This window comes from Elaeis guineensis, chromosome 4, assembly GCF_000442705.2.
Source record: "Elaeis guineensis isolate ETL-2024a chromosome 4, EG11, whole genome shotgun sequence".
Lineage (NCBI taxonomy): Eukaryota > Viridiplantae > Streptophyta > Magnoliopsida > Arecales > Arecaceae > Elaeis > Elaeis guineensis.
Window position 1 is genome coordinate 73,017,165 of NC_025996.2, and position 25,761 is coordinate 73,042,925.

Below are 25,761 nucleotides of genomic sequence, written 5' to 3' on the forward strand. Positions count from 1 at the left end.
TTGAATCCAGAGACTCCGTAACCATTACAAAATTCACATAAAAGGACTGCATTGATCTCCATAACAATTGAGTAATTTAGTATTGTAGCAACCAAAAAGTGCCATAAATTTGCATGTGCTGCAAAATGACCGACCCAGCTTCGGAGAAGCAGACTGATAACAGCCTGACAAAGAAAAAGCTTAGATAATACTCTTACAGTTAACAGACTGTTTAAGTGCTTTTATAAGAGAAGTTGTTTTTGTTTTTGTTTTTGTTTTTGTTTTTTGACAGTTTTTATAGGAAAAGTTGAAGCGAAAATATTATAAGCTACTACATGAAGTGAAAGCAGAAATTAACAGAAAAGCTTGAGAGAATTCCATCAATTTTTGATGGTCCAGAAATTTCTTGTAAAAAATCTCACTTCTAAAACGATAATTTCTTCTAGTTTATCATATCTCAGGAGATAGTAGTAAGGTTAAATAATCTCATTCAGTATCATCTTCGTGCACTGCCTGGAGAGGTCCACTTCCTAACAGAAACCCACTTTCAGATGTGTTCCCAGGCCAATTTCCAAAAAGGCATACCTGTGGTTCAATCTTGTTCAACCTATTCCATTCCGCATCAGAGAGTGACCAATCAAAAATATCTATATTTTTCATGATCTTCTCAGGATTTAGGCTGCATGGGAGCACACTAGTTCCTCGCTGTAGTCCCCACCTCAGGATGACCTATAATAAATGAAAGTACAAATGCACCATCAATGAGAATGCATACAAATTCATTCAAAAGTAATATAAATGAATACTCTAAATAAAAAATATATAAATGATACTGATGATCCAATTATCATTATGAAAATAAATATGATTTATGACTGTATTTGAGAAAAAGAAACCTTAAATTTGAATAGATTTATATATTAGAAACATAAACAAAGGGGCAAGGTTCCATAACTAAAGGGTGACTCTATAAAGCCATATAACAGCCATGCGAGCCAGAAAGCAAAAGGTCTTCATCAACTTTCTGTCCATAAGCATTACTACCAGAAGTCTCACCAGTCACACCTTTTTGTAGAGCCGAGTGAAATTCTCTCACATTGATGGCTCAAGTGTCCTTTATTCTCTCCAAAGAACAACCATCTTATGTCATATGGAGTCCACATCAAGTTCAAGTGATATCAAGCCCAACACTGGAGCTAAGATTCCACAACCATTTGTCCATCCATATATGACCCAAAGTGAAATTAGCTTCAAATGGGCACTTGCATACCTAAAGTGGAATTTTGCACATTTACTTTGGAAGGCAACAGAGTACACTAAAAAAAAGTTATCAATAAAACTAGGAAAAAAGAATAGGCAACCCATGAATCTTTAAAACAGAAAACACCAGATGGAAGAAAAGAAATAAGCCCAGGACCCGAGCTATAATTTGGATTACATCAGCATCAAATTACATATTGGAGTCCTGTTTGGATACCTGATTTCCCTATTTGCATCAAATACCTCTCATGCTTAGAAGAGTTGAGGAGGGTAGTATTTGAGGGGCAGGATGAGGGATTCCACCAGTCCTACAAACATGAGAATCTGACAACACCACAAATTACCTTCTAGAACAATTCTGTTATCCCTAAAATTTTGGTATGTCGGATCATTGACCTCTTCTGTTTTCCCATATGCATGCATATACATGTATAACTAACTGCATAATACATATGGATATATAGATGCATGTTTACATGCACGCAATCATGCACATGCATATATAATCATGCATGAGTGTGCCTGAACATACACATTCACATGCACTATGTGTAGAAAATATTTTCTTGTGACTTCTTCACAAATGGCATCTGGATGTTAATAAGGGAATCTGATACATTGCAAAGGATTCTGATGAAAGAAAGATAATTTGTTTATCCCTTGTAGTTTTAACCTCAAGATTGAGCTTCAACAAAGTTACATTATGATTCTGCAACAAAGGGCCATACTAGAATGCATGTAGCTTTTCCATAGCTCTCGAGCTTTAAAAAAAAAAAAAACAAAGAGAGTTCTCATTCTATATTGACCTATTGAAAGCAAAATTTCCTGACACAAAGCAGGATCCTAAATGTAAGGTTTTTGTTTCTTTCTGCCACATGTGGCATTTCAAGAAGCTTTTTTACTTGAGTTCCCATGGAATCCACAGATTAAACATGATACGAAATTGTTCAAAGGTGACATCTACAATACCTGCAGAAAAGGTTTTTAAGGAAAATTTCTTAGCTCACATCTCTGCCCTCTCCATTACAAAATTACTCCTACTTTAATTTCCATTAGCCTCATTCTCTTAACCATCTTCCTCTTCCCTTTTGTCATTCATTTTTCCAATTCTGTTCTGCTTCATCTTTCCTTCTAGCACTACTAACTGCAGTCTTAAAAGATTGGGTCTAAGAGAAAAGCAACACTGCATAACAACCCTCCTCCCCTTTCCACTGCTCATATCCAATATCATATCCTCCATCAAGGATCAAGTATCATGCATCCAGCTTATGCTGGGAAAGTGTTGGCATGTCATGCACATTATGCCTGCCCACAATTGGCACACATCTCAATGGAGAGAGACAAATTTGTAAAATGATTCAACATGATATGTTAAGTTTTTTAGTCATAGACCAATTTTAATTGCTTGATACTAGTATGCAGACATACTGCAAACAAATAAAGAAAGTTATACACCATGGTGTCAAAACCCATAGTATGCCCCTGTACCATTTACACACAAGTATGTTATGAGATAGGGTATGCCCCCCATATCTATTCACAGTGTGCCAAACCAGCTGACACCCTTGAATTGATATGGGGCTGATGCAGAATGACAAATAATGTACCATTAGTTTGAGATTTAAAAACTTGCTTTGAACTAATCTTTAAAATCCTGCATTCAACATGTGCCCAACAGTTTCAAATATTTTCTAATACAAACTGATACCACACAAATATATTTTACACACAAACAATAAACCAAGCTTAAAATTCATATATGTCTACACACTGACACTCCATTGTAGGTGTTGTTCATGTATTTCCAGTGCCAGCCAAGCTTATATACTATTAATCTTGCATGGATCTTTTTTTTCATGAGTTATCATGAATTGAAACCTTTGATATGATATTGAATGTCAACTTTTTATGTGTCCAAACTAGAAAGCAGAATTTCAGATCCTAATTAAAAAAGTGCAAAAAAATAGCACTATCATAGTTGCGGGACTTCCTAAATGGAAACAAGATTCAAGGTTGCTGGACAGAAAACAAGAGTTAAGCATGCTATAGTCTTGCACAACCAATTGTACATGTCAGTGCTTATTGCTTTAATATTGTTATAGCATTTAATCACCAAGATAATGTGGCATGCTGAGATTTATCCAACTCATGACTCATATGGTGGCCCAGGCACATCCAAAAACTCTCCAAGGCATTCTGGTCAAGCCTCCATTGCCATCACTAACAAACTTGAGGCAACCGACCTCTAAGGCCGATATCTCTCAAGCTTAGTCAGTCACCTCGGCCATTGATTCGAGCAGAGTAGGATCATTTTGCGAAAGAAGAGCTCAATCCTTCTACCTCAAATCTATACATGGCCACAACAATCCTATCATGTGCTAAGTTGTTATAGCATGTTTTTAAGGTTGTTACACCATGTCATTAGTTTGTTATGGTACGACCCCTAGTTTGTTGAGATACGATTTGCTGGAGATACAGGATCCCAGCTATAAATAAACCCAGAAGCCCTCCACCAAAGAGGTAAGACAAAATATCACCATAGCCAAGGGAGACCCTGCTTGTTCTTTCTTCCTCCTATTGTTCTCCTCTAAACCCTTCTCCGACTTAAGCATCAAAAGGCTCGGCCAATGCCAATCCAGTGAGCTCTCACCTTTTGTCCATTGTCTCACAAGTCTATGAAGGCAATCTGCATCAGCATCCTAGGATCGACAACAACATATTGGCATTGTCCATGGGTAAGAAGGAAGAAAATCCATGAAGTTCAGAAGAAACAATCACCAAAGAGCCATTTAGCTAGAGTTCAATGACTCTCCACATAGCTCCCCAAGGTCTCCACCCCCTCAACTAGGTGTAGAGACTGCCAATGTCAAGCAACTTAGCCTGCTAGTTGAGCAGGTACAAGCTCTTATGGCGATGGTACAAGATCTACAACAATGGGTCGCCTCTCCTTCAGCACTCAATGACCTGGCCCAAGGCAGTTACCTCCATCCCGAAGGTCATGGAAGATGTCAACAACAAGGCCGCTCCCACTCCCCTCCCAAAGCTAGATCTGGTTTCGACAATCTCTCCACATCAATCAGGGAGTCTCTGGGTAGGAGGCAAACCTCAACAGCAAAATCGAGATGGGCAATCAGATCAAAGCTTTGTAGAAGTGAAAAGCCGAAGATGGAGACGATCTCGAGGTGATGAACAAACCTTTCATCAAAGAAATTATGGAGGAGCCCCCACTAAAGGAGTTCAAAGTACCCCAGTTTGAGCTCTATGATGGCACCACAAATCTAATGGATCGTCTCGAGAGCTTCAAAGCTCTCATGCTACTCTAAGGAGCTTCGGAAGCTACGATGTGTCGAGCATTCCAAACCATGCTTAGGAAGGCAGCTCGACTCTAGTGCTTAGGCCTCCGATTGGGCTCAATCTATTCCTTCAACCAATTCGACCGCTAGTTCGCCAACCACTTCATTAGTGCAGAAGATGAAGAAAAGCTTTGACAGGCTTTTTAGCTATCAAACAAGGGGAAGACGAGTCCCTCCAAAACAACATCAATCAATTCAACGTCAAGAAGTTAGAGGTGTGCGAACTGGATCATCCAATGCAACAACTGTGGTGATGAATGAGGCCTTAAAAGAGGCCTCTGAAGGATTTAGCCAAAATCCCAACTTGGACGGACAAATACATCAATGCCAAGAAAACCCTTGCTGCGGAAGGAAGCAATAGGGAAAGGAGAACATAAGCACAAAGACTGCGAAAACGACGATCTGAAGAGAAAACACAGCCAAGAAGAGCAAAGTGTTGCACCACCTAGAAGTCCACCGCATAAGTCTAAGAGGCATACTCCTCTCAATGCACTGAGACCCCAAATTATGATGGAGATCCAGGACCGAAACTACTTATGTTGGCCTCAAAGTTGTGAACCCATGCCAAGAAGAGGGATATAGGCAAATGTTACCAATTCCACAAAGATCATGGGCACGACATAGAGGGATGCCTTCAACTAAAAAACGACATTGAAGCCCTTGTCCAATGAGAATACCTTAGATGATACGTGAGCGATCATTGGAGCCCCGACCAAGGTAGGCAAACTTTTGAAATGTAGGATGGTAATCAAACCCTCGCCAGCATGATAGCCACTACCTTCTAAAGACCTCCAACGAGCAGCTTGAGCCCTTCAGCTAAGCAAAATAATGGTAAAGCCCAACCGAGCTAGGAGCATTCATGCCAAGCGAACAAACTCAAAAATTCCTTACGCTAGCTATGGTAGGATATAAAAAATAGCAAGAATTCTACCTCCGAATCCTTGTATTTTCTATTGCTAATAAATAGTGGAATTGTGTTTCAAATTTCACACCCCACCAAAGGGGCCAAAGCAGCACCAGTCAAACAAATTCATAGAAGTTAGACACCTTGGAGGAGTTTCTATCTAAAAAATCCTAGCTCAATTTAGGAGGCACACTTGGTTCGATCACCCTAAGTATTCGCTGACAAAAGGCCCGTTGGTCCTTGAGGTTAGAGTAAGACCGTTGGCCTTTATACTCATTCTTGTGTATTCTCAAAGCGTATTGGTCTCTCGAGGTTCGAGCAGGCCTGTTGGCCCTTACTCATCCTTATGTATTTTGAAAGCCCATTAGTTCTCGAGATTCAAGCAAGCTCGTTGGCCCTTCTACTCATCCCTATATATTCTCAAGGTCCGTTAGCCCCTAAGGTTCGAGCAAGCTTGCTAGCCCTTATTCTCATCTTCATGTACTCTTAAGGCCAATTAACCCCCAAGATTCTAGCAGGCCCGTTAGCCCTCATACTCATCCTCAATCAAGCATTCACTTCTCATCAGAAGCTCGCAAGGGATTATATTCTACTCCGATGAGGCAAGCTCTAATTATCTCTTAATTATGATGATGGTATTCTTTCCGATTTGAAGCACTCCATGGAATTATGATGTTAGTGCTTAGAAGGCATTCTAGCTTATAATTTTGGCTTATCTTATTATGATCTCACCTCGTTATGGTCTCTCGACCTTGTTTCTCTCTCGACCAATCCCCAAGGGCACTATCGTGTTACAGCTTCATCTCAAAGTACTTAGCTAATCTCGGACAGAGATTCATGTTTCTAGCCTAATCTGACCCACCTTGGCATCCTTAGGATGACCTCAAGCAAAACATCCAAACCACAGAGGTACACAAAATTTTCTTTTATTTCATTAATAATATAATTACACAACAAGTCAAATCGAGCAAAACTAGTACATTATAAAAGAAAGACGTCTGGACTAGCTGTGCTTCGGCTCTACAAGGCCCAGAAGTGCAAGGAGGGAGTCTATAGAAGCCTATTGCTTGGAGCTCAACGGTTCGTTGGCCTCACTATCACTATCCTACTCCCCGGCCTCATTGCTGTCAACGACCTAATCAAATCTGCTTAAGTCAGCCCATGAGAACAGCCTCAACACTCAACTTCAACGCTCGTCAAAACCCTCCATAAAGGATTTGACAACAGTGAGAGCGAGCCATGCTCAGTAGCTTCCGATGCCATGAATCTCTCCACCGCTTGAGAAGCTTTCTTCTGAGCCAAAGTGACCCGAAATCGAGCGAACTCGGCTCTTCCTCCGCAGCAACCACTATGAGCAGTGCTGCCTGGGTTTGATCCTTCTCAACTACCAGCCTGCTCTTGAGGGATCCAACTTTAGTCTCCACCTCGGCTACCTCCTTAGCCAACCACAAGGCCAGAGGAAGCATTTCCATATGATTTTGTAGATGCCTTTCCCGAAGGGAGTCCATCCTACAAAAGTAAAACGAGAGAGAATCAACAGAAAGGCCAACTATCTAGGAGGAAAGAAAGGAGAAGAGTAGCAAAACCACCACCCAAGGTGGATTTGGAGCAACTTGGTGAATAGGTTCTACAAAAGTTCCTCTCAAAACAATGTGGAGGATTCTTAGAGCCTTCTCAAGAAGGGTGGATTTGCAGGGGGCACCACCCTTTAAAGAATTCTGGAGGCTTGGATCAATCCGCTCAATCATTTTTCCATCAAGATCGGCAGACACAAAATCCACCAACATTGCTCCAAATGGTCAAATAACACTTTAAAGGCAAAGCATCAAGACTCGTCCATCACAGAACACCACTTTGGAGTTAATGCCCTCATTAAAGTGGCAACGAGTTTGACAGATGGTTACTTCCTTCACCTGAATAAAAGAGGTGCTTTGGGCTCAAAAGTGTTTGGGGGGGGAGAGAATTATAGCATTTAATGATCAAGGTGATGTAGCACAATGAGAGTCATCCAACTCATGAATCACGTGGCAGCCCAAACACATCAAAAAACTCTCCTAAGCATTCTAGTTGGGCCTTTTCTGCCACTGCGACCAGACCTGAGGTAGCCGACCTCCAAGGTCGATGTCTCTTAGCCTAGCTTGGCCACCTCAACCATCGATTCGAGTCGAGCAAGATCTTCCTGCAAAGGAAGCAACTCGGTCCCTCCACTTCAAATCTACACATAACCTCAGCAATCCCATCATGTGCCAAATTGTTACAACACATCCTCATAGTTGTTATGCCTCATCAGCAGTTCATACGACCTCAAGTTTTTTTAAATATGATTCCTTAAAGATGCGAGATCCCACCTATAAATTAAATTAGAGACCATGAAATTCCATACCGGGCTGAACCGCCCAGTACACCCCGTATCGAACTGGCACACCGGGGTGGGGTGGGGTGTGTGGTGGGTAGCTTTTAGCCATTTATATATTCAAGAGGCAAAGTGTTACTTCACTGTCTCTTCGTTTGTTTACTTTTAAATAGAACAAAAAAAAGGAATGCCCCAAATCGCTAGATTCTCCGCGATTTTGTTGGAAAATCAAGATATTTCGATCAGATTCAAGGTAACCCAACTTTCCCTCTTTCAATTTTTTTGTCAAAAATCGACAATAAATAGAAAAATAGGGAAAAATCATGCCAAAATTTTTTATTTTAATATGATTTCATTATATATTTTAGATCTTTGGATGATCTACATGATGACGCTAAAATCATTAATTTTTGTTAATTATATATTTTTTAAAATTAAAAATATATTTTTGAAAACAATTATAAAAAATAAAAGTAAAAAATAACTGTAAAATTAGAATATTTAGGATGATTCAAGCTACTTTCAGCATAAAATTGATGTCCATTTGTGAAGATTTTGATGCATGATGCACATAGTGGTCTAGGCCTAATTTTCAATAATATTAAAAAATAAATAGTATTTAATGTATATTATGGGCTTAGAAAAATATATCTAGTATCTATGATATGTTTCTACTTAGATCTAAACTCAAATAAATTTTTAATTTTTTTAAATTAAAAAATATTTTTTTAATTAATTAAATAATAAAAAATATATAATTAATTTTAAAAAATATATAAAATTAGTAGTACATTTTAGCTCATTCAGAAGTATTATTTGAAGCACATAACATATTTTTCTGAATTTATGAGATTTTAAATTATTTTTCAATATTAAAAAATTAGATATAAATAAAAATTATGAAAAATTAAAACTATGAAATACATTATTCGGATATATTTTCTGAAGTTTAAAAATTAAATTTTTTGAGATGATAATTTTTTTATTTTTATATAATTATTAAGCTGGCGTGCTTTGTTACACCTGCAAAAATGAATCCATCAATAAGAAGAATCCAGAACGTGACATTGATTGGGATCATGACGAGATGCTCTCAGTTCGACACCACTAGAGATACAAATGGTGCAACATAGAATTCAAAAAAGAAGTGATTAGTTGAAGTAGCACTTGGTTAGTGGTTATCCCAATATAGTCATGTGCCTAAAATGCCTATAAGAGATCTAACAGCTGATGAAGAAATATTTCACTAATTTCAATCGAGATCCAGCTCTATGATCGTTGGAGAAGAGTCTGAATTTAGGACCTCAATCAAGGAAACCGTCAATAGAGACAGTAATTCATCTATACTAGAGACTTTTGGCAGTAAGAAGAAGTCCTCCAAAGAAATTCCAACAGCAGCCACCATCCATGACTTGAATCTATGGGCTTTCTCCAGCAAGCATTCAAAGCAGTAGAGGATTGATAGTATACTGATGGATAACAAAAAAGATATGTGGCGAGCTATTGGATCATGATTTCATTTCAGCTACATTCCAGCGAATACAGCAGACAACATATACTATTGCTTTGCCATTTCAGCCATACAGGCTGTCGGCCCGGATATAGATCTTTAGGATCTAAGGACATCTATGGTAAGTTTTTTGACAATAACAAAGAGATTCTGCAGAGACAGATTTCTTCTTATAAGAATAAATAATCCACATACAGACTGATGGTGATGTGTGATGTTGGATCGTTCCTATCAGATAAAACATCTTTACATATTTGATAGAAAAATATATTTTCACGGATCAATTGATGCTTTGGATAAGGTGTACGAAGCCATGTACATCCTCAGACTGATGGAGGAGATGATTGATGTGGTAGGAAAGTAGAATATCATGCAGATCATCACAAATAATGGACCGCAATATAGGACCATCAGAAAGCTACTGATGGCATAGCGACTACATATTTACTGGACTCCATATACTGCACATTATATAAACCTCATGTTGATAAATATTAGGAAGCTTCGTCGGGTGCAGCAAGCAATGAACTCAATCTAGACTATTACTAGATTCATCTATAATTATACATAGATCCTATCACTGATGCGGATATATACTAGAAGAACGATCTTGAGACTAAGTGTCATACGATTTGCTATAAACTACATAGCACTTAATAGCCTTCTAAATAAGAAAGTAGCCTTGCATCATATATTTATTAGTGCCGAATGGCAGGAGAACAGATACGCGAAGGCTGGCACTAAGGAAAGTCACATGGAGAACTTGGTGACAAGTCGGTCATTCTGACAATAAGCCGATAAGATAGTGAAGACTATCAAGCCGTTATATGAGGTGCTTCGTGCTGTGGACAGCGAAAGATACCCTTAGTTGGACTTCTTGTATTACATGATGGAGAAGATAAAGAAATAGATCGATAAAATAGATCCAAAATATGCCCAAAAATATATTAGCATCATCGAGCGACAATGGGACTATCAGATGGGTAGGAACTTACATCTAGCAAGCATGAAATTAAGAATCTTTTGAAAATTTTCCTACTCTTGCATTTGTATAAGTTTACTTAATCATTTGTAGAATTTATCTATAGCTTACCATCTGAATCTGAGATTCCAGTACACCATACCTAAGATAGATATAAATAATAAGTTTCTGAGCGCTCTCTATAATATGATATATAAGATAGTGCTCGATTCAGAACTCACAGCTGTGTCTGCAAGAGGTATGTTAGGTTAACTGAGGTATAATCATTTAACTGAATACGGTCTTCAATTAATAACATATTTATTAACTTAACAAATATATTTTCTACAGATAATAATTTAGAGAGGAGATAAACAGCTTTGGACTCTCATCGGCTATTGCAAGCAAAAAAAAAAGATAAATCTAAATAAATCAGATATCAATAACGACAAGACTTTATTGACATTATGTCTATTAATTTCACGTAATTTGATACGAAATTTTGCTTAATATTTTTGCAGCTGAATGATGAATTCATTTTGAATAGTCCATAAATAATCTAGAAGGCATGACTATCCGCATTCCTTTCCAAATGATCTTCTTCAGTGGCTGTGAGTGTAATTGATCAACTTTCACTCTTATCCACAGCAAGCAAAAAAACCGTCTAACATATAGGCAACTCAACGATCTTGTATATGTTCACTACAATCTAAGGCTGAGACTAAAATGCATCTAAAAGTATAGATGAAGTACATAGATCGAACGATAGATGATTATACTCTTACTGATGAGGATCCGATAATCGGATAGCTTGTAGACCAACAGTATGAGCTGAAGCTTGATGAGTTGGAATCCCCACCATAACCAACCATTTTGGTAGCTAGAGAGATTAGGGTGGGTTCGGGGCAATAGGTAGATAAAAATATTCTACGTAAGGTTCTAGCTGATCAGTGATGACCCCTCAAAAAAGTCATTCATCATGTGACTCTAAGACATCCTCCCAGAGATTTAAGCAAAAAATTTTGAGACGAGATCGATCATCTCAATCAAAAAGAAAACATCCATCCTCTTAGGTATAGCAAAGTTAATCACAGGGGGCATGAGGAGAGGCTAAGCAATTGCTCAGCGAAAAGATAGAAAAAGAAACGACAGTTACAGCTCCGATAAAGAGAGTGGAGTCAACTCACTTAGATTCAGAGACCAGAGAGAGTGATAACAATTCTAATGGTCATGGATCTAATAACCAAGAAGGGATTGGATGACAAAAGACCACCTTTTTAAGATGCAGCCGTAAAATGATCTTTGATTCATCGATGAGTCCCAATATATGCATGCCACACAGAATAAAGGCCACGGTGCATATCTTGATAGAGCTCATGAGGATATGATTTCATATAGGCGACGGGCTCTTAGAAGTTGTTCAGCATACGATGTGTTGCAGATGACCTCACGTGGAGTAGGATGTATAGATGTACCAAATTCATCCTCGCATTATAGATCCTATTATGATCTATATGGATATGGTGCATCCAAAGCATCGTCTTCCAGTAAATACTATCTGATGCAATCCAGAGCATCTTACAGATCAGATTTTGCTGTTGATGTATTTGGATGGATCCTTCTACAGTCGTACCATTAATTCAAGGATACCTCTTAGAGTCAGAGCCTGAGTGAGAGATCTAAGATGTCCTACAATCCAGAGCAGATGCTTTATGGGATGAAAGTTTAGGACTACAATACCGCTTGATTAGAAAGATGGATTGATGTTCCTTCTGATTATGTGAATGATTCAGATATCTACGAACGTCATCGACACTCGACAAGAAACTAAATCAGTAGAGATATTGAGGTTAGTACATTGTACTTTGTAGTTATACTTTAAACACATTTAATGCATTGTTTTAGATTTATTTTATTTTATTTTGGAGTGATAGAAAATAAAAATATTATATAACATAAATAAATATTAATCTAGATCTAAAATCATTCAAAAATTTAAAAAATGATTGGATTGAAAAGAAACTAAAAAAATAATAAAAAAAAGCATGTCGGTATGGAATCGACATGCTTCACCATCTCAAGTGTCGGTATGGTATAGAATCGATACCATACCGAACAGGTCAGGAACCGATTCGGGTCCTGATATCAATTCTAAAAATCTTGCCAGAGACCGTCTACCAAAGAGGTAATGCAAAAAAATACCATAGCTAGGGGAGACCCTGCTTGTCTATTCTTTCTTCCTTTTGTTTCCCTTTAAATCTTCTAACTTATGCATGAAAGGCTTGATCAGAGCCAATCTAGACTGTTTGTCCATTGTCTCACAGGTCCATAGAGGTGGTCCACATCAACGTCCTAGGATCAGCGGCAATAAAAACTAATTCATGTATGTAGATAAATAACTAGATGAGCTAGCATGAATGCCACAAGGATACAAACCTCTACACCGTGCCAAGGACCTTGAAGCACAATATGTAGGACCTAGTGTGGTGCTCCCAAGGCTCAAGTGGCTAAGAGCAAGGCCAAGGTCTGAAGCCCATGAGGAGTTCAAGGGGTGTCTAGGGCTATTTTGGGCCCTAGGATGAAAGGCTGTCAGCCTTTTAGGTCTTGGGGTTCAAAAGATTTGGGCCTCAAAGGGCTAACTTATATTTAGGCTAGAATTAAGTCCAAGGTTGTAGGATTGAGTCAAGTTATGGATGTACATGGACTTGAATGAGCGCAATCTCATTAGGTTAGTCATGAGAGTTTTTGGATTAGGTCACATTGACCCTATATATATACATTGTATTGTGTTTCTGATTGAACCAAACTGAATACAAAGCTATTTTCTCCCTAATTTTCTCTCTCTTCCCTCTCTCTCTGTCTCCTTGTCTTCTCCACACCACCAGCAGCCACCCTAGGGTTTTCTTAGCCGCCTACACCAAAATAGGAAAGTTTGGAGGTGCTAGGATTGCTAGCGCCCCCCTCCTTGTGTTACTGCCCATCTTGAAGGGGTTCCACGAGTTTGCCGCCACCCAAAGAGGATTCCATGCCCTTGGACCTCTGGTTTGAAGGCTTTTGTGGTGGTGTTTCAAATCTAGAAGCAAGAGGATTGGATCTAAAGCTCTTTCAGAGATAAATCCCCTAGATCTATAAGATTGCTGATTTTTCTTGTAGATTGTTTTGTTCTTGATGATAGATCTGCCATCAAAGTTTTCTTCGGACCTTTGTTGCTGGTTCCGCGATCACTACACAGCAAGGGAAGATCCCAATATTTGGTATCTAAGCTTTGGAGTTAGATCTGGTGGAGGAAAGATCAAAATTTCGTTTCGAATGTAGTAAGGTGCTGAACAGATTTTTTTCTCGAACACTGTTTCATTTGTTGTTGTTTGTTTTTTGAAAATCTGGTTGAAATGGCATCGAGTAGCATCAAGACGGACTTTGGGAAGTACAATGGCAAGGAAAACTTCAGCCTTTGACAGCAAAGGATGAAGGATCTTTTGGTTCAGAACAGAATCTACAAAATCTTGATTCGAGAAAAGCCTGAGAAGATCAGTGTTGAAGATTAGGAGTTAGAGGAGATAGCTTTTAGCACAATCAGAATGTGCCTTGTTGATGAAGTCCTACCTGAGATAAGCACGAAAACCACACTGAAGGCTTTGGAAGAAGCTGGAGAACACACATATGGGCAAAAATATGACGAACAAGCTGTGGTTGAAGAAACAGTTGTACAGTTTGAGGATGTCTGAAGGAGGAGACTTGATTGCTCACATCCAGAAATTCAATAAAGTATGCTCGGATGTTATGAGCCTTGATGTGAAGATAGATGAGGAGGATAGAGCTCTCCTATTGTTATGTTCGCTCCCAGTTTCGTATGATGGTCTCATAACTACATTGGTATATGGAAAAGAGATCTTGAACTTCGAAGTAGTTAGGGTTCTCAGGTCCAATGAGCAGCAAGAAAAGCTATGTAAAGAAAATCCAAATTCAGAGGTTTTTGCTATAAATGAGAGGCAAAGGAGGTCTAAGGAGAAGGATCGAGATAAATCAAAGGAAAGGTCAAAGTCTCGAGAGAATCAAAAGGCTTGAAAGTGCTACAAGTGTCATCAGCCTGATCATCTGAAGAGGAATTGCCCACTTCTGAAGAATGAGAAGGGAAAGGATTTTTCCAAGAATGGTTCGACCAACAGGAGTGGTGCTCTATCATCTGAGGACAATAGAGATGACCTATTGGTTGTGTCAGATGGGATCACAAAGTTTGATAGCCACTGAATACTGGATTCAGCATGTTCCCACCACTACACTGTACATCGGGAGTGATTTGCATCTTATGAGAAATCCGATGGAAGAAGTGTGAGTCTTGGAGATGATCACCCATGTCGAGTTGCTGGTGTTCGTACCATTAAGATGAGGATGTATGATGGAGTCATACGGATACTCACCAATGTCAAGCATATGCCGGAACTGAAGAAGAACCTGATCTCTCTGGGATATTTGGAGAAGCAGGGGTATGCTTTTGGTAGCCAACCGGACAGTGGATGTTTGAAGATATCAAAAGGGGCTTCAGTGGTGATGAAAGGGGAACACGAGCAACAATCTGTATAGGATGGAGGGCTCAGTGGTTACAAATAGTGCGAAGGTGTTTGCGGCAGTACAGGAAGAACAGCTTGCCTACTAGCTATGGTACTATCGTATAGGCCACATGAGTGACAGAGGGCTCACGAATTGAGTAAGAGGGGTCTGATTCCAACACTCAAAAAGGAGAAAAATGATCTATGTGAGCCTTGTATCTACGGCAAACAGTACAGGATAAGGTTTGCCAGCATACCAAGCAAAGTGAAAGTATTCTGGAGCTTGTTCACTTGGATGTATGGGGACCGACACCCATTTCAGCTCGAGGTGGAGCTAGATACTTTGTTACCTTCATAGATGACTTCTCCAGGAGAGTATGGGTATATCTGATTAGAGAAAAGTCAGAGGTATTTGTCCGTTTAAAGTTTGAAGAGCTGAAGTCGAGAAAGAGATAGGACAACCAGTGAAGTGCCTGAGGTCTGACAATGGAGGGGCGTACACTAGCTTTGACTTTAGAAGCTACTGTGAGAAGAATGGGATCAAACACCAGTTCACAATGAGGATGACTCCCCAACAAAATGGTGTGGCCTTGAGAATGAACAGGACATTGATAAAGAAGGTCAGAAGCTTGAGGCTGCAAGCATCACTATCCAAGTCTTTTTGGGGTGATGCTCTAACTTTTGCATATTTTTTTGTTAACAGGTCTCCCCATAGAAAACTCAATGGAGGCATTCCAGAGGAGGTATGAAGTGGGATGACGATAGAGCTTGACCACCTGAAGGTGCTCGGCTGTCCAGCTTATGTATTGGTGGAGGGAGCCGAAAGGAGCAAGTTGAACCCAAAGTCACAGAAGCTCATCTTCATCGGGTATCCAAAGGGTATCAAGAGTTACCTATTGGTAGATCCTCATTCTCAGAGGTCCACAATAAGTAGGAATGTGATTCTTGACAAGAAGAGCATCTTGAAGAAGTCGAGAGGTGCGGATAAAGCTAAAAGTCAACACAGGACAGCATTGGGCAGCACTCACATACAGGTGATTTGCCATCAACTTCGACCTCTATCATATTCATTTTGACGTAGAGATGGGCAGGTATGTTCCTACACTTATGGAGGACCAGTGAGGAGAGCAATCTATCTGAGAGGAGATGCAGAGGCAGCCACATGCAGCAGACTTGTAGGATAGCGAGGGGAGTGGCATTACACAAGCCGAAGCACACTGTTCGCAAGCCGGTGCGATATGGCATTAATGAGACCATTTCTTAAACTCTCATCACTGTCAATGGAGATCCAGTGATCTTTGAGGAGGCCATGGTGAGTCTGGATCAGGAGTCATGGTTGCAGGCCATGATGAAGGAGATGGAGTCTCTCAGGAAGAATCGGACATGGCAGCTAGTGGATCTACTGGAAAGTGCTTGATCCATTGGCTCCAAATGGGTTTTCACCAGAAAAGAAGCACCTTCAGAGCAAGATGGAGTAAGGTACAAAGCTAGGCTTGTAGCCAAAGGGTACTCACAGAGGAAGGAATTGATTATTCAGAGATTTTCTCTCAGTTGTCAGACGTACATCCATCAGGGTGCTGTTGAGCATATTGCAGCTCAAGATCTGGAACTGGAGCAAATAGACGTCAAGGCGGCGTTTCTCTATGGATATCTAGAGGAAAGCATCTACACAGAGCAGCCACAGGGATTTAGAGAGCCTGGGTCAGAGGGGGATGTCTGTTTGATGAAGTCATTGTACGGAGTGAAGCAGTCGTCGAACAGTGGTACAAATGATTCGATACCTTCATGAGGAGCATTGGATTTTTCAAGTGCGATTATGACCCATGTGTGCATGTAAGATCTCTGGAGGATGAATCTAGGATGTACTTTTGTATGTAGATGACATGCTGATAGCATGCAAGAATAAGAAAGTTGTGCAGGAATTGAAAGCAGCCTTGTCTCGAGAGTTCGAGATGAAGGACTTGGGCCTACGAGGAAGATCCTAGGCATGAAAACTTTCAAAGATCGAGCCAAGAGGCTGCTATATTTATCTCAAGAGGCTACTTACGAAAGATTTTGGAGAGATATGGGATGAAGGAAGCCAAACTAGCAGCGCTGCCACTTGCCGGGCACATCAGCCTTTCGAAAACTATGTCGCCACCGATTGAAGTGGAGGCTCAGAAGATGAAAAGAGTACCATATGCCTCTAATGTGGGAAGCATTATATACTCCATGGTGTGTTGTAGGGCGGATTTAGCCCATGCGGTGAGTCAGATGAGCAGGTTTATGGTGCAGCCTGCAGGGAGCACTGATGAGCACTAAAGGGTATATTCAGATACTTGACGGGTTTAGTTGGAGTTGGCATCTGCTACGGACAGTGAGGAGACGCTGAGGGACACTTCATATCCAAAAAGGCTTGGGGGTAGTTAGAGGGGTTTGTAGATGCAAATTTCGATGGAGATGTGATACTCATGTTTGACGATAGATTTTGTGTTGTTTGAATGGAGGTCCTGTTAATGGAGATCTTGTTTGCAGCCCATAACGGCCTTATCCACCATCGAAACAGAGTATATTGCATCATGAAGGCAGTGAAGGAAGTCCTATGGTTGAAGGACTTGGCACTGAAGATGGACTTCCCACAGAAGACCATCAGGATGCACTGCAACAACCAGAGTACACTGTTACTCGCACAGAACTCCGTTTATCATGCGAGAATGAAGTAGATCGATATCAGGTACCACCGGATCAGAGAACTCATGGAGGATGGTGAGGTGGAGCTGGTGAAGATTCATACCAAGGAGAATCCAGCTGATGCACTTACGAAAGTACTTCCACAGACAGCTTTCTCTATTGTGTGGCACTGATGGGCTTGATGGATCGAACGAAGTTTGCTGAAGCCTTGGGGCACCAAAATGAAGATTGTAGGATCTAGTGTGGTGCTCCTAAGGCTCAGGTGGCCCAGGGCAAGGCCAAGGTTTGAAGCCCATGAGGAGTTCATAGGGTGTCTAGGGTATTTTGGGCCCTAGGATGAAAGGCTATCAGCCTTTCAGATCTTGGATTTCAGAGGATTTGGCCTCAAAGGGCTAACTTATATTTAGGCTAGGATTGAATCTAAGATTGTCAGATTAAGTCAAGTTATGGATGTAGATGGGCTTGAGTGAACGCAATCTCATTAAGTTAGCCATTGAAGTTTTTGGGTTGGATCACATTGACCCTATATATATATACATTGTATTGTGTTTCTAATTGAACCAAGCTAATACAAAGCCATTTTCTCCCTAATTTTCTCTCTCTTCCTCTCTCTCTCTATCTCCTTGTCTTCTCCACGCCACCAGCAGCCACCCTAGGGTTTTTTTGGTCGCCTACACAAATAGGAAAGTTTGGAGGTGCTAGGATTGCTAGCGCCCCCCCTCCTTGTGTTGCCGCCCCATCTTGAAGGGGTTCCACGAGTTTGCTACCACCCAAAGAGGATTCCACACCCTTGGACCTCTGGTTTGAAGGCTTTTATGGTGGTACTTCAGATCTGGAAGCAAGAGGATTGGATCTAAGGCTCTTTCAGAGGTAAATCCCTTAGATCTATAGGATTGCTGATTTTTTTTGTAAATTGTTTTTTTTTGGTGATAGATCTGCCATCAAAGTTTTTCTCGGACCTTGTTGCTGGTTCCGCGATCCCTACACAGCAAGAGAAGATCCCAACACAATATCATAGAATATGATATATACTATATACAACGGTAATAAAATTGCTGTCCTCATCCTAATTATCCATATCACATTGTTCATTTCAAACCATGTAATCCAACTCCATGACCCACATCAACGTTTAATATCTTCCCTTCACTAGGATTCAGGATTTGAGATCATAGAGTAATGCCGGACATTTCACATTCTGAATCATTGGATCTCTCATGATTTTTGCCAGAAACGTTAGTAAACATATCTTCTTAGCTTTTACGCATTTCCAAGTGGACATTATCCAAAAAAACCGATTTCTAGACAATTGATGATGCATAGACCAATCATGTTGGCACATCAGATATATGGGATACCACTGGCTTTTAATTTTTATCTTCTAATTGTTGGAGATAGTTGCATATATCATTATGTATGTATTGTATTCACATCATACATGAGAACTTTCAACTCTCTCCTAAGACTGATTAATCCATATTCCACATGCTCTCTAAGAAAATCTAACTAGGTACCTTTTCTTTATATCCATATATAAAACATAGTCCTTCAGGTTCTTATACATAAAAAAAGAAAGTGCCTGACACAATTAAGCATAAAAACAGAACATTATTTCAGCAAAGAAAATTTTCAGTTAATTCAGCACTAGGAAGTTGTCAGTTTCCCATATCCCTCAACAAATAAAACTAAATTGTAAGTTATTGCCAAGTGCTAAATGTTTCTTCTGCAAGACTATTTTGTTCAACAAATTGATGGTAAATGATCAACTTATTAATAAAGATTATCAACTTACGGATAAAGATTAAGGAAAAGCTAGAGCCAATAACCTGTTCAGCTGTCTTGTTGTGGCATTCTGCAATATCTTCAACAACAGAAAGCTTCAGCATTGGTCCATGCACTGATCTTGACCTTCTGAATGTTATTCTAGGAGTTCCAGGTTCATCCTCTGATCCACTGTCAGACAGACCAGGACTGGTGGTTGACATACCAGGAGCTGTCGGTACTCCCAATGGAGTATGAGCAGATACATGGATACCTTTCTGTTGACAAAACTTTACAACTTCATCCTGCCTCCAAAAAGGGTGCAACTCTACCTAAAGTAACCATGTCAGTCAGCTGAGTAAGAAAACTCTGTAAGTTCATTTAATAGCTCAAGTATAATAGCAGGAAAGCAAGGTAGGCCAAGCCAGGAAGGCACATATTATCATTTGTGAAATGAAGGAATATAATATAGATCTAATTAAACCATTATCCATGATAACAAGTGGTGTCAAAGTAATCCAGGTTATGATCAAACTAACCAGTTTTACTATTAGTTATTATTAGCAATCGCACTCACTTCCATAATAAACTTTTTTCTCATTGTCCCTTATATTTGATACACATACAGTTACAGCACTTCTCATTTAATCTATCAATATCATTAACTGCGAAATATCTAAACTATGTTTTCATCACCTTATCCTTCACTAGCATCATTCCAGTTTTTTATTTGTTAAATCCATGCCCCACTCTTTTCACACCTTACTATTAACATTCCAATCAATCATGCCTCGATTGTACAATAAACTCTAAAAAACTGTAAATTTGACAATGTATGCAGCATATGGAGAATGGCACATGTCAAAGAGACAGACATAAGCGTGCGCGCGTGCGCGCGCACACACACATGCATGCACGGAGAGATAACAATGGGAAACAAATATATAAAGAAGGTTGAAACTGCTGCTTTATGACAATTTACTAATGTGAGGAAAAGCGATAATGGGTTACTTCAATCCTAGTTCCTACCTAACCTCAGTCCTGATAGGTTAGCCAGAAGCTTAACTGAGATAGGCTAAACCTAAACAGTATCAAGCCCATCGATCACACACCTAGAGACAGCCATCACCTTATGATCCTCACCTCTTCCATATTTTCTGCCACCTATGCTTCACTGACATATCTTCCATTTAGTAGGTTCCTCTCCACTACTTCAATTTGATAATGATTTGTGCCTGACACAACCTCCACTTCAAAAGTATTTTAAATTATCTTCCATAGCCTCGCCACTACAAATCCTCCATTTGCCAACTTCCAATGTGCTTCAATTCCCATTAACCTTATTTCTGCTCCTATCTGACCTCCTCACCTTCTTGGACTTATAGTTGTCCAACCAACCATAATGATGTTAGGATCGGGCTTTTGTAGTTCATGGAATCCGAACATGGATGAAGGTAATTAATAAAAAAAATCAAATTGTCATGTATCTTGTATTCTGAAGCTAATTTTCAAGTTTGGATTAGAAACAAGTATTTTTAAAAAAATACTATTTAGAAGGAATATAACACTTTCCTTTTATTTCTCTAAAACATTTGTAAGTTAACATGTTTCATATCTTACTAGTGTCTTTCTTTTTCCATCATCAGTGATGCTCTAGGTTTGCCATACCTGAATGAACCGCACGATAAAAGGCATACCATACCAGTTAGGTACCGATACATGGTATGAAAGGCGTCTAACACTCGGTATACCGAACCAGTCCCATACCGATATAGTAACAAGTTGGCACCGGTACAAGACCTAGTATTGAGACCGCGAACCTTGGCTTATACCCTTTAATTGTAAGTAAATATAGCAAATGAACAATCTCATATCTCATGATTTATGGTTGTGAGAACTTATAAAGCTCTTATGCATCACCAATTTACCAGTGTTACACCTTTTAATGTATATATCTAACAATTCACAATTATTTGAATGTCCGAACTCAAAAGTGACACCAAGAATTAATCAATCACTACTTAGATCCATTTATCAATAGAGAATCACTTCATTAATTTTACGTAGAAGATGAAATACCTTAGATGTTATCTTTCATACTTTTGATATTGCAAGATAAGCATTAGTATATGCATAATTTAGTTATTAAAGTTATATTTTCGTGCAAGTCCTGTATCTTTCCCCCCTCTTTTGCTGACTTTTGGACCTTCTATCTAATCATAAATCTAACTCAGGTGCCTGTGTCCCAGCAACAATTTAAGGAAAAAAATCAAAATGAATAGAATGTCCATGGCTTCAGCATTCCGACTGCATTAGGGATTGGATCAAAGTGATATAATGATCAAAATTACATGTCTCAAACTCTAAAGCGCATGGAGAATGTTGGCTATTACTTGCTTAATTGTTTAAGCAATAACATCAGGCATAACTTCTAATAATCTTCCTCCACTGCAGCTTTCAAAGCCTAACTAACTTCTAAAAGATCTTTCTTTAACAAGTAGCAATGCAGGATGTTAAGGAATAGAAGGGGGGCAATATCAAACAGACCTGATTGACAGCTGGAACAACCTTGGCAAACTGGAGCAATTCACTAATCTGATGAACATTGAAATTGCTAACACCAATAGCATGAACAAGACCCATCTCCACAAGATCTTCCATGGCCCTCCATGTTGGCTTTAACCGATGCAAGAACTGCCTATATTCACTCCCTGAATTCCATGGAGGATCAGTAGCATCTCCAAAAGCTGAATTCTCAGGCCAATGTACAAGATATAGATCCAAGTAGGAAACACCAAGGTTCTTCAAAGAAACTCTTACAGAAGTTTCAACTCTCTTATGTGAATTGGTAGCACAATACAGTTTGGAAGTCAAGAACACATCTTCCCTCTTTAGTCCACTGTCAAAAGCTTCAGCCAGAGCTTTCCCCACTTCGACCTCATTACCATATAGGTGCGCACAGTCTATGTGGTGGTAACCAACCTTCAAAGCTGTGGCCACTGCCTCAATGCAGATGTCTCCTCCACATTGCCATGTTCCAAGTCCTATAGCTGGAATCTTAGCCCCTGTATTTAACACAAAGTAGTTTGCAGTTGCAGCTCCCTTTCCTCTCATCCTTCCAGTCTATTTAAGAGAAGCCATAGACTTAGTCAAAAGAAAAAAAGCCATGTTAAATAAAGTGCAAAATAAAACAAAAGATCCTAGTGGAGCTGAAACGAGCCCCATCTTGAAGGAGCAGTTAACCTAAATTCCAAAAGTTCATCAGTAAATGAGACCAAGAATTCAATATTTTGTTTATAAATGGAAAATTAGGAACTTGGTAGACCAATTATCTTTGTAGGACAATAGATTGAGACTTCCAGGAACCCATCAATCTCAGAAGCAAATGATATTTATGATATCAACAAATCAAGCAATTTAAAACATTCAGCCATTTAAGGGAAATACTAACTTAAACAATATACCGAAGCTCAATTAGGAAACATGAATATAATTAAAGCATTAAACAGGAAATGATGAAACAGAGAGGACAAGCTCCTTCAACAAACTACATCCCAAAGAAAGAAATTGGGGAAAAAAAACGCACAATTTTTTCGAAGGGAAAAGCCACCACCCTGAGGAAAAAAAATAGTACACTCAAAATCTCAAGGGAAAAGTAAACCAAACCCATACATGAAGAAAACTCCATATACCAGCGGCTACCAGATATGGATGAAAGGAGGAAAAAAAACGAAGAAAAGAAACAATTTTTCTTCGAGGTCTGATAAAAAAAACACCCAGAATATAACAAGAGAGCAGCAATAAATAAAGCCCAAACAAGAAATAATCCAAATAGATCGAAAGGCAACTAAATAAACAGCGAAAAAGCCTCAAAAACCAGACAAAAAGGATGAAGGCAACCCAAACACACCTTTTTCTTCTTCCTCTCCAAAGACCAAGAAGCCTCGAGCGCCAAAGGAAAGGATCCCAATCTCACCACCTCCCCGATCAAGTCCCAAAAAGCTCAGACATCACCAATATTAACCATTTCCAAAAAAAAAAAATCCCACACCCAAGGAGACGCGTTCAACAGAAACACAACAAGGAATGGCAACCCACGAAAATCCAACGACACACGTTTCATATAATATTCAACAGAAGAAGAGAGAGAAAGAGAAACAGAGTAAACCTACGTTTTTATTTGATTATTATTTTCCAATCGCTCACCTAACTGAAGATGACCAGAAATCACCGCCTACCTACCTCATATAAAAGAGGTGAATAAATGAAGATGGGAACAGGACTCCTGTTCCTTTGCCCCGCTTTCGTGGCTATTGTGATCGCTTTTTTGGTTTGAATTCTTGGCTCTTAGCGAGGGGAAATGAGAAAGAAACAAAGAATTCTAACGGTAAAGAGAGAGGAGGAGAGGAGAGGAGGAGACGGGGAACAGGGGGTGTCTCTGTCTCTTTCCGTCGCTCTCCGTAAAAAACATCCTCAATCCCTCGGTACTTCCCAGAAAAGACAGGCACAGGGGAACGGCCCTCGCCACAGGAGAAAATGGGCCCAAGGCTGATGAATTCCCCACGCAAACCGTATTTCATGGGATGGCTTAAACGAGCAAGAAGGGTGCTGAATAAACCATGAGACAAATGCGTTTATCCATGGGGATAGGGATGGAGATGGGGACGATAACTCATCGGATATTAATAGAATTGATTAATATTTATATTAAAACAATATATATTTATATTTATTTTATATTTATTTTTGGATGGGATTGATTTCTGTTGGGTATAAAATACCTCCGGTCGAAGTTTGTAAAAGATCGACCCTTCCGGAACTTTTTTGACTTCCGACCTTGTGTGGCGTCTTTCTGAACCCCTCGACCGTCCGAGCTTCCATAATACCATCCAGACTTCTCCAACAATGAGCTTCTCAATTCATCTACCGGACCGCTCCAAAAGCTTTCTGGGCTTCACTATCAGCCGATCTTCTACAGTGATCAACTATTCTCCGAATTCCTTCCAGACTTCTTCCGGCCACAACGATCCTACTCCGAACTTCTTCCGAACTTCGTCAATATCCGAGCTTCTCCGACAATGAGATTTCTACAGTAACCAGACTCCATCCAAGTTTCTACGACGGTCGACCGCCTTCCGGATTCCATCGAGCTCCTGCGAGAGCCGAACTTCTACAGCAAGCAGTCTACTCCGAACTCCTACTACAGGCGGTCTACTTCGGATCTCTACTCTGGATCCCAAACGAGCTTCTACAACGGGACAGGCTCCACTGGCCAAGTCACTACTTCGAGCTTCCACGACAACCGATCTTCGACCGAGCTTCTACAATAAGCGACCTCCTTTCAGTCTTCTGCAAGAACCGGACTCCGTCTGAACTTCCATAGCGGATGGATTCCGGACGAGCTTCTACAACAGACAACTTCAGCAGTTGGATTTCTACAACGGCCGATCGCCTCCGGTGTCTGTCGAACCTCCCCAGCCATCAACCTTCAATAGCATCAGCCGGACTTCAACAACGCCATCCAGACTTCCACAGGATCCCCAGACTCCTCTAGCAGACGAACCTCCCCACGCCATCTAAAGTCCACCGCCGGCCGACCCTCCGTCAGATTCTTCATGAAATCGGACTTTCCTAACAGAAAGTCCCCGTCCGAGCTTCTACAGCAGATGGTTCCCGCCTGCAGCATCAGTGCTCTAGGCACCCAACAACAGTAGACCCGTCACAACCTCGGAAACATCTGAGCGTTTCCTAGATCGACGAGATAGAGAGCCATTCCGCTCCATCAGACATCCCAGCCGAGCTTTAGCCGACAGATCCGAACTCTCTAGCAAGTTGCGACAACGGACACCACTCCACTCTCCGTAACAAACTCCACGTGGCCCTAAACGGCCCCTGGCGCCACTACTCTCCGTAACAAACTCCGCGTGGCTCTGAACGGCCCACTATCAGGCGGTTACAGACGTCGTTGTCAATCAGTTACGCTCTCCGTCTATAAAAAGGGACCCCCTAGATATGTTCTTCTATAAGCTCTAAACTCTATCTCGAAACTCTGTTAAAATTTTCACTCGAGCACTCCATTTCTGTTGAAGCAGAGTACTGACTTGAGCATCGGAGGATCTTGCCGGAGCACCCCCAACTCCGATTTAGACTTCCCTTGCAGGTCCCGACGGCGGCCGCGGTCATCTCAACTCCAACTTCTCCGGCTTCGGCGGAATTCTGCACCAACATAATTGGCGCTAGAGGAAGGGCACTCTGTCTTCGCAGTACCCTTGTTCTTAAAGGAGTGCTCAACGGGACTGTCTCCGGTCATCTTCTCTGACATCCTCTTCTCCTTCTCCTTCTAGATCTCCACTTGATGCCTCCCCGAAAGTAATCCACCAGGCGATCCACGACCTCCGCGGCCAGATCTCAGCGAGCTCCATAAGCTCCGGCCTCATCTCCAGTTTCTCAGGCTCCTCCTCCA

General features: G+C 40.4%; 1 protein-coding gene across 5 annotated transcripts; it reads right to left on the minus strand.

The window, feature by feature from the left end:
- Nucleotides 1-345: 345 nt before the first annotated feature.
- LOC105034918 (NADPH-dependent aldo-keto reductase, chloroplastic) lies at nucleotides 346-23,911 on the minus strand. Of its 5 annotated transcripts, none has more exons than XM_029261765.2 (4): nucleotides 23,541-23,911; nucleotides 21,846-22,442; nucleotides 19,364-19,630; nucleotides 346-708 (listed from the first exon to the last, which is right to left on the minus strand). In XM_029261765.2, exons 2-4 carry the CDS (start codon nucleotides 22,410-22,412, stop codon nucleotides 466-468), a joined length of 1,077 nt encoding a protein of 358 aa, XP_029117598.1. In that variant the 5' UTR covers nucleotides 22,413-22,442; nucleotides 23,541-23,911; the 3' UTR covers nucleotides 346-465. The 5 variants fall into 5 exon arrangements, with proteins under 5 accessions (XP_029117598.1, XP_010908552.1, XP_019702701.1 ...); XM_010910250.2 differs by having other exon boundaries at nucleotides 21,846-22,421; nucleotides 23,541-23,909; XM_019847142.3 differs by lacking the exon at nucleotides 23,541-23,911 and adding an exon at nucleotides 23,209-23,511.
- Between the last annotated feature and the right edge of the window lie 1,850 nt (nucleotides 23,912-25,761).